This window comes from Sinocyclocheilus grahami, unplaced genomic scaffold, assembly GCF_001515645.1.
Source record: "Sinocyclocheilus grahami isolate Dianchi unplaced genomic scaffold, SAMN03320097.WGS_v1.1 scaffold28.1, whole genome shotgun sequence".
NCBI lineage: Eukaryota > Metazoa > Chordata > Actinopteri > Cypriniformes > Cyprinidae > Sinocyclocheilus > Sinocyclocheilus grahami.
This window is the reverse complement of record NW_015505207.1, coordinates 640,119-649,537: the sequence shown is the minus strand read 5'-3', so window position 1 is coordinate 649,537 and position 9,419 is coordinate 640,119. Positions and strand designations below refer to the sequence as shown.

The window sequence follows — 9,419 nt, the reverse complement described above, 5'->3', positions numbered from 1 at the left end:
AAAATAAAACATTTTTATGTGTAATGTGGAATCATATATAACAGTATCTGTTTTGGGAGGTTTGATCTTTTGTCATGTCACTGTCCAAAACAAAAGGACATTTAAAGAATATGTTTACTGTGCGGTGTTAATGTTGTCTTCCTTTGTATGAGGGGAAACAGATTCGATGGTGATTTTGGTGGAGGAATCGTTCAGATGTTATGGTTTTTACACTGCTGAAACCATTCCTACAGCTTTGGGGTGTCAGTAAGGGCCAGTGGGGCACCTCCTCTTTGGAATCGAAGTCTTCCTGGATTATCATCCTGTTAGATTTATGGAAAAAGGTGACACATTAAAATGTAACTGAGAACACTGCAATAAATCCCATAACTCAATTCAGCATGTTTGTATCCATCAGTGTAGTTCACATATTGTTTTCTGTAGCCCAGGCTGTATTTCTGGACATGATCCAAATATAGAGTTCCTTTGGAAACTAGCGTGTGAAGGTCATGTCTCAAATGACAGCAGAACCCTCCTCCTCCCACAGCTGTCCCACTATCCTGTACTCTACAAAGTGCAATATGGCCCTTGTTGGCAAAGCCAAGTATTTCGGATCCCTGGATGTCCCAAACCCCTTCCAGACTTTCATCCAGCCTCTGGCACAAGTCAGTGTATGTGGAACAATAAAACCAGCCTTCTCCTAAGCATAGAAACATCTATCAAAAAATATCCTAGGACGGAAACACTGAATATAACTCCACTACCATGTACTAAATAAAACTTCGTTATCTCTCACCCAAGGAAGCCTTTTCCTCTTACCAGAATGCACATGTGTGTTAAATGAGGACATACTTTGTGTTGTGTTTGTTAAAGTTGAAGATACTCTAATTATTACAGAACACACTACACAAATTAATGTAGAAATAATTACTATTAATTGCATTAAATCATGAATGAATAGTATCAATACAGCCTATTAATAATAATAACACGCCTACAATGTAAATGAAAGGAAAGATATTTATTATTTTAATTAATTGAAATCTAATTTTAATTACATTTTAATTACATTTTAAATCAATAGCATTATCAATATAATAATAATAATTATTATTATTACTAGTACTATAGGCCTACAATATAATGTAAAAACAAAATTCTAAAAAATATAATGTAAAAAATTAAATATAAATGAATATGGTATTATTAATGTAATATTATTATTATTACAAGCCTAAAATTAAATCAATCAATTAAATTATATTGATAACACTATTCATATATACAAGTATATCATCAATATAATCATAATGAATTTAATAAAATAACATAATAATATTATTATTTTTTCAAGCCTAACATTAAATTATGCAAAAAAATTAAATATATAAGTGAACAGTTTTATTAATATAATAAAAATAAATTTAATAATAATAATAAATTATAATTAAAACAGTATTCTTCTAGCATATTAATTTTCAATATAATTATGATACGTATTTAATATTATTATATTAACTGACATCCCTTCCTTGCATATGAATTTATCAAATGGCAGTAAAGTCATAAATATAATCCAGGTCAAAAAGAAGTATACACTATAACAATTGATCATGCATATTCATCACTCTGCATTCTCTTAATCAGTCATTGTTTGTGCAGTTCAGTGTCCAGTTAGTGCAGTTGTGCCTTTTCATGCAAACCAGCCCCATCTTTACCCACCCACCCATCAATCCTTCCTTGTGTACTTACATTGTGATTTAAGAAGTGTCCCAGTGTGTTAGCGTCAACACCCCAACCTTTACTTCAAATAATCTCTCTCACTCCCATAGTCCATTAGAGAGCCTGTCATATCAGCAAAGTCCTCCAGAACCAAGCTTGTTGAATCCTCACCGGAGGGCATCTCGGTGTCTGAGGCCCAGCGCTGGTGTGGCGGTTTGGGCACAGGGGTCTTTCCCTGGTCCGGATGGACGTTTCTTGCTTCTAAGGCCTGGTTAGACTGGGCTGGATCAATCGGCATGACTGTAGCATCTCCTTGGCTCCCCCTGGGCGGTGAACTAGCACTGCCACCCTCACTGCCCTGTGGCGAGGGGGCGAGGACGTGGTAGAGACTGGGCAGACGGATATCAAGGCGCACACCACTCTTGGCAAACAGCTTGTTATTGAGCGAATACAGTTTGTCAGCAATGTCACTCCCAAGCATGACTGAGAAAAGTCGGGCAATGTAACGATCCTTAGACAGCAGAAGGTAAAGCCGACGTCTGCGCCAAGAGATGTAACGGCAGTCCGTCTCTGCGGTCAGTGTCACCTGAGGTCAAAAGGGTCATGGGAAGTTTAAGGGGATGCAATATTTCATGGTTGTATGAACACTGAATAATTTTGCTCAATGGCACAGGCTAAAAGAAGTTTCCTAGATGTACCGGATCACATTGGTACTAATTATAAAAACAGTATGTTATCGTACCTGGAAGTTGCCCTCCTCTGTAGGTCTTAGAGACTCCCATTCTGGAGAATCAAGAAACTGGTGAGGGAAGATATAATGGAGGAACTGACCTTCTAAGGACACTCTAATCCTGTAAAAGCAAAAGATCTGGTTTTAAACACAAATGCTAAGTCCTTAGAAATGTACCTTTTGTATTCATGTTCGTTTAATATGGATTTGAAAAACATTTGTAACATTTTCAAGAAGCATGAAATGAAAATTCACTCTAAATGCACAGTATTTAGAGTGAAATACATTGCAATACAGAAAAAAGATCAGTCGCTACTTCCGTTTTATCGCAAAATGTAATGACTAAAAATGTAATACGGTGTAACCATCAAGTAAAAAGGAAGAAAAAACATTTATTTTAACCTTAAATACATATGAGTGTACACATCTTTAAAAAAAAATGTTAATACAAAAAATGTTAACATTTTTTCAAGGTAAATATCACAAAAACCATAAATTAATCATTCAAAAATACAATTATGGTTTTGGGAAGTTTCACCAAATTTCACATGACAGTCATGAGGTCTGCAGGGGTCCTAAGTAATAATTATTTTCTTTGCAACATGATTTGGCACACAAAAGTGTTTAATTAAGCAGCAAAGAAGTTTTATTAAAATATTTTAAATGTATATATATATATGCCTTATTTATTATTTTAACCACTTATTACACAACATTTCACCACAAAAATAATTAAGGCAATAAAATAATTAGGACGAAAATGTTTTAAACCCTTACCAGTTTGTTAGTTCTCTTATAATCCATTACATCGTACAAAACAATCGTAGCAAAATGGCAGCATCTGCGTTTGTATGTAACGAGCGAGTCCGCGATACCAGGATGACATAATTAAATAATTGTACACCATTTTGAATCGAGTTTAAATATTTTATTAGCTAAACAAATGCAAAGCTTCCACCAAGAAAAAATAGTTCAAGCAAGAGTACAGCGCCGACTGCTGTTACCCGGATGAGCCTGTGTTATTAGCCTTTACCGGTTGTTATCGAGGGATAGCATACCTCGGAATGTCGCGATTGACTAATCAGAATCAAGTATTCCACAGGGCCGTGTAATAATCTGAGATAACAACCTGGCTGGATGTACATTATCCCTTACATAAAATGCCTTATTTTATAATGGATAGAGAGTCGGACTTGTAACCCCGAAGGTCGTGGGTTTGAGTCTCAGGTCCAGCAGGGATTGTCGGTGGGGGGAGTGAATAACCAGCACTCTCTCCACCCTCAATACCACGATTGAGGTGAGACCCTTGAGCAAGGCACCGAACCCCCAACTGCTCCCTGGGCACTGCAGCATTTGTTGCCCACTGCTTCTGGGTGTGTGTTCATGGTGTGTGTGTGTGTGTGTGTGTTTGTTCACTACTGCTGTGTGTGCACTTGGATGGGTTAAATACAGAGCACAAATTCCAAGTATGGGACACCACAAGTCATGTCCTTTCCTTTCCTATTATGCCCCAACTACTACTACCATTGTAATTTTAATGGACTGTATACATTAATCACTTTTATTTTTTTAATTAATCAATAGATAGGTCAACTGAGAATGTTGCCTTAGTATTGCGAGCTATTGTAAACATTAAGTACACCTTCGGGAAAATGAGCAGATATTTAGTGCGAGTTTTACTAGTTCAAGATCAATCACTAATCCGGAGAACTGTATGAGAGTCTACAACTCTGCCAAACATTCTGTTTCTCACCTGCCAGAAATAAGAAAAGACAGCTGATCAATGGGTGTCTTCCCCTCGACAGCGTACGTCTCCTCAGCCGCTAGAGAGAGCGCTTTGTTCTCGCTGGCAGCCGTAATCTCCTTAAACACCTGCACAGGTACATCCAGAGGCAGATAGACCGCTGTGTAAAGCGCAGAAAGCTCCTCGTTAGCTAAACCGTCCTGCATCAGCCGAAAAATCAGATGACACACCTGGGCCAAACACTGCAGCATCACCAGCAAGTTCCAGAGGAAAACATCAAGGGCACACACTGTCAACCAGCCCCACAGTGCCAGACAGAGGAAAGCGGGAGCCAAAAAGCTGAAGATGTACAGAGCCCCATATGCTCCACTACCCCCCATATATCCCAAAAAAAGAATGGTGTTACCCAGATGGTAGATGGCACCTTCGGTGCTGTTCGTCCATCCATCGCAAAGAGAGTGATTGAAAATTATAGAGTCAATCAAGGTAGAGTCGCCACTATTCATATTTATGGCTATGTGGTCTTCAATTCAATGGAAACTGAATATAAAAAAGAGCCTTGTTGGAAAAAGTTGTGGTTCATAAGCCCAAGGTGTTAAAAGTTTGTTAAAAATATAAAACTAATGTCAGATATAAATGAAAAAAGATTGTTCCCCTCAGCCTCTAACAGCCAATACACCTCTTTCTGCCAAAAAATAGTTGGAATGAAAGAAGCTTCATAATTCCATTCCATTCAGTTCCGTTGACACCCACTTTTCCTTTCGAATTTGACAATATCAGCCCTATAGCGTCTCTGCTTCTGTTCCCTGTCCTGCACTGGACTGTTGGAAACATGGAGCTGGAGAGGCGGGGGTAGAGACCCTGAAAAGGATAACCATGTTTGGAATTGAAACCCAAGGAGGAAAGAGCCGCAGACAGAAAACAGGCTCGCTACTTAACATAACACAATGATGGTCGGGCAGAGTGATTACGATAACAAGTGACATGCACTGACGTCTGTGAAGATCTTTGAAAGCTCTGCCAGATGTCACCAACACTCGTTTTCTCACAATCAAACAGACCATTTGTATTACAGCTCTTCTAATGGTGTTTGAGGGGAGGAGGATACTAGGCTATGGGGGGCATATTTAGAGAATCTGAGACAGATAAAATAACAGGGGAGGTCATGTAACACTGTTTACCTCCCCTCCATGACCATTCCTTTTTGTAGTTTCGCATAACTTGGCCCAGCAGTTGTTGGTAGTTAATATTCTGCTGCTTAGCAGTGGAGTGCAAGAGTGAGTGGATTCTGTTTCTTTTATTTAAGCAGAAGTTATGAGAATATTGTTGTATTGTTGTGGAAAATGCCAACTGGCATTGTTAGGCATGACAGCATATTCACAATACAGCATGTTCTTCAGTGGCCATTGCTTAGTTACTCCATAAATATCAAAATACTAAGCACAGATGGTAATTAACTCTTATTTTATAACATTAATTCATTAATTGCCATTCAAGAATACAGAAATTTGGTTGTTTTCAGGCATCTATTCTTATGTAAAAATACATTTCCAAGAATAATAATTATAGTAATTGCTAAGTTGCATGTTCCATCTTTTATAAATATACCAAAGAACAAAGATTAATTGTGTTAATTTAGATAAACCATAAAATTGGTAAATAAGGCACATTTAAATTAAATAAATAAATAAATGCTCAGTTTTGCAATACGTTCATCATAAAATGACCAATTGTTATGATCAAAACCAAATTAAAGTCCTAAAAATTCCACAGAAGGTTGTATACTCGATTAAGAATTTGAAAATGAACTTCCTTCGCTTTTGGTGGTGCTGGAAATGTTAAATATTTTGTTCTTAATTTCTTATCTTCATCACTGGAAAAATAGGAAAACTAAGTCTTTGTTTGAGGAAAATGGATGTAATTTAAGGACAGAGGCTTTCCATATTGTGAGGTTTGGATAATTTAAGGTTAGTGAGAGCAGGTCTATTCATTCACCAAAGCTAGGGTAGATGAGGAACTGCATTATTTTGATATAAAACATCTGAATTACAGATTGTGGGAATTATGCAAGAAAAATAACAATCCACTTTGAGAGCTGCGCAGTGATATGTGGTGTTTTAGCACAAATGGAATGCTCTATTGAACTACATTGCAATGACAAATTGCTTTGTGGTGTGATTAATAGATCCATTTGTTTTACCTCTTAATCATGACAGCTTGTATAGATGGAAACATAACTGAAATGCACAGTCAATATACATTGGATATCTTGTGCAGCTTAACTAGTTGTTATAGATGATAAGAGAGTGTTAAAGTTACTATTCAGAGCTGTCAATTTGACATGTACCCTGCAACAGAGGCATGCCGATCGAAATGTTCTCACTCACATACTGTGTGCACATTCTCATTGAAGTAAAGCACCATCAAAGCAGTTTGAATGACAGAAATAAACCAGAAAAAAACTATTGACATTTAATATATGAAAAATATCAATTATGCATTTGCATTTGTATTTAATGAATTGAACATCAAAATGTATAAGGTAATTATAAGCTGGAATAGTGAAACAAGCTAAATAAGCAATCTGTTCTTGTGTTTGTGTCAGGGACAAACTATAGGGACCAAACTAAAGGAGAAAATGCTAATTATGAATTGCTTTTGCTGGGTTCACACCAGGTGTAGATACAGAATAAAAGCGCTTCTGCGGGTAGACCTCAGATTAGAGTGTGCTGGGAGCAGCAGCTCTATTTTAGGCCTGCATAGTTAAGTGCAGCTGTCACCAGCCCAACGCTGGTACAGGGGATTCGAAAGCCAACCGAGTAGGAAGCTTGAAGGGACAGTCTGTTTGTTCAAAACTGCTTGGCCTGCAGTGTGTCAGCAGACACTACTTCATAAATAATTTAATATGTGCTAAAATAAGTAAATCAAGCATGTGATACATGTTGATTAGACTGAATAATTTAAAGTAGGCTGTAAAAAGAGAAAGCCAGCCTTGTTATAAGAATCTCTGCTTATTGTATACAAATAAGAAGTGAAGACACAAGAAAAGAGAATGGCTTAGCATCTTGCATAGGATCTTTATTGACCATAAATGTATCACATATGAAAGAAAGAGAAAGAAAAGACAGACATTTCCCTTAGAGGAATAAATTCAGCCCTGTATAATCTTCCCTGCAGTGTAAAAAATATAAATAAACGAGCACACCGGGGTCCCATTTCACACAGGTTGTCATTAACTACAAAAAGAAAGAAAAGACAAATAGAAAACATTATAACTTTAAATAATCTTTAAATAAAAAAAAATGTCCTCAAAAATATATACAGAAGATTTTATTTATTTAAAGGAATAGATTTATTTAAAACATATATAAAGGGAGTTCAAATATGGATGTTTTAGCATTATTTACCAATGGAGAGTTTTAGCAGAATATCATTTCATACAACATCATGAGGATCAGGGGCTGACAAGCTCCAAAAAAGTAGTCCTTATGACTTATGCACTATATTCAGAGTCTTCTGAAGCTATATAATAGCTTTTTGTAAGGAACAGCCCTAAATGACAGCTGTGGACACCATTCACTTTTATTGTATGGAAGAGAACAGCTTGGCTATATGGTATAAATAACTCCACAGAAGAAAGTCAGTCATGCAGAAGACATGTGGAAGCAAAAACTACAATTTTGAGGTGAACTGTTCCTTTGAATTAAATCTACTGTGCACGGAGATATCTGAAAATTGCATTAATAAAATTCAAGTTTGTGGTGCCCAAGGTGTGGAAAATAAAATGTGAGAAATATCACTAAGGATATTCTTTGTAAGAGATTAGTCATTTTTGTGACACTTACCATTCACTCAATCTGATAATGATGGTAGTATTATATCCTAAAACCAAGTGCCCTCATGCACTCCTTGTGCGCTTCGATGAGGTCTGTGCAGCTTTCTTCTCCCTTTTCAATTATGCTGCAATGAAGACAGTATTGTGTCATGGTATCTTGCTAAAATGTATAGGGTGAGTTTAATCAAAAATAAAAATTGTGTCATTATTTACTAGTGCTGTCAAACGATTAATCGCACTCCAAAATAAAAGCTTTTGATTACATAATATATGTATGTGTGCTGTGTATATGGCTGACTAAATACTTTTTTTCCCCACTGTGTATATATATATATATATATATATATATATAAATAAATGCACACATGCATGTATATATTTGAGAAAAATATGTTGTTTATGAGAAAATCAAAGTAAACAAAGGGGCAGTACGGAAAATATCTGTAATGCCACAATATATTAAATATATTTATTTATAATATACATTATATGAATATAGACATGTAAATTTGTGTAAATATTTTCAAAATATATACTGTATGTGTGTGAATTTATACAGTATATACATAATAAATATACACAGCACACACATATATTATGCAAACAAAAACTTTTTTGTATGCGATTAATCGTTTGACAGCACTATTATTTACTAACCCACATGCTGCTCCAAACCAGCTTAACAGAACACACAAAGAGAAATTTGAAGAACTGCTCATGCCACAATACAACTCTAATATTAGTTCAACAGTAATCAGAGTAGTTTTACAAGTGATACAGACTACTTTTATGGGGATTTGCATCCGTTAAAGCCTCATTGAGCAGTTCAGTCCTTTAAAAATAATTTTTGACACAGAAGAATTTAAGTCATGCTGGTTTGGGAAAACATGAAATAATTACATAATTTAATTTATGTGCAAAAATATCCCTTTAAAGGGGTCATATGATGCGATTTAAATTTTTCCTTTTTCTTTGGAGTGTTACAAGCTATTGGTGCATAAAGAAGATCTGGAAAGTTGCAAAGACTAAAGTCTCAAATCCAAAGAGATATTCTTTATAAAAGTTAAGAGTCAGCCACGCCTACCTAAAACGGCTTGTTCTAACACGCCCCCACATATCTACCTCACTATGTGGGAAGATTTGCATAACGCTGCCCAAATGTTCACGCAAAGAAAGAAGGCGTAATTTTTATTCTCGCTGTAGTATTGTTGCCGCTGCAGCCATTTCGTTAAGACGCTGTGTGCGTCGTTGTGAAACTGAAACTACTTTGTTTGGTCTTCCAAAAGAAGACGATAACCGCTTCGTCATGCCTAGAGCTGATCTGTGCTGGTCGCTGAGGGAATACATCAACTTAGTGCTGTGGATCGCCGGATCGGCTTTCACCGTGGACGAAGCAGAGTCCAGCCCGG

General features: G+C 36.4%; 2 protein-coding genes across 4 annotated transcripts in view; both read right to left on the bottom strand.

Annotated features, from left to right (window-relative positions):
• Positions 1-226: 226 nt before the first annotated feature.
• LOC107569269 (popeye domain-containing protein 2-like) lies at positions 227-5,214 on the bottom strand. Of its 2 annotated transcripts, none has more exons than XM_016255311.1 (4): positions 4,185-5,214; positions 2,444-2,552; positions 1,732-2,287; positions 227-302 (listed from the first exon to the last, which is right to left on the bottom strand). In XM_016255311.1, the coding sequence occupies exons 1-3, from the start codon at positions 4,679-4,681 to the stop codon at positions 1,781-1,783; spliced, it is 1,113 nt and encodes a 370-aa protein (XP_016110797.1). In that variant the 5' UTR covers positions 4,682-5,214; the 3' UTR covers positions 227-302; positions 1,732-1,780. The 2 variants fall into 2 exon arrangements, with proteins under 2 accessions (XP_016110797.1, XP_016110808.1); XM_016255322.1 differs by having other exon boundaries at positions 230-302; positions 1,873-2,287.
• Positions 5,215-7,232: 2,018 nt separating this feature from the next.
• The window catches only part of LOC107569254 (cytochrome c oxidase copper chaperone-like), a 4,896-nt gene continuing 2,709 nt past the window's right edge, over positions 7,233-9,419 (bottom strand). For both annotated transcript variants that reach the window (XM_016255293.1, XM_016255300.1), the window contains exons 3-4: positions 8,021-8,135; positions 7,233-7,411 (exon numbers count right to left, since the gene is read on the bottom strand). In XM_016255293.1, coding sequence (XP_016110779.1) covers positions 8,051-8,135 — 85 coding nt within the window. In that variant the 3' untranslated portion in view covers positions 7,233-7,411; positions 8,021-8,050. The remainder of the gene's footprint in view (positions 7,412-8,020; positions 8,136-9,419) is intronic.

Excerpts from the sequence above, each read along its gene's own strand:
- LOC107569269 (XM_016255311.1), bottom strand. The coding sequence starts at position 4,681 with ATGAATAGTGGCGACTCTACCTTGATTGACTCTATAATTTTCAATCAC. Across the intron at positions 2,553-4,184 it reads TCTTTTCTTATTTCTGGCAG|GATTAGAGTGTCCTTAGAAG; the intron begins GTGAGAAACAGA and ends TTGCTTTTACAG. Across the intron at positions 2,288-2,443 it reads CAGAGGAGGGCAACTTCCAG|GTGACACTGACCGCAGAGAC; the intron begins GTACGATAACAT and ends TTTTGACCTCAG.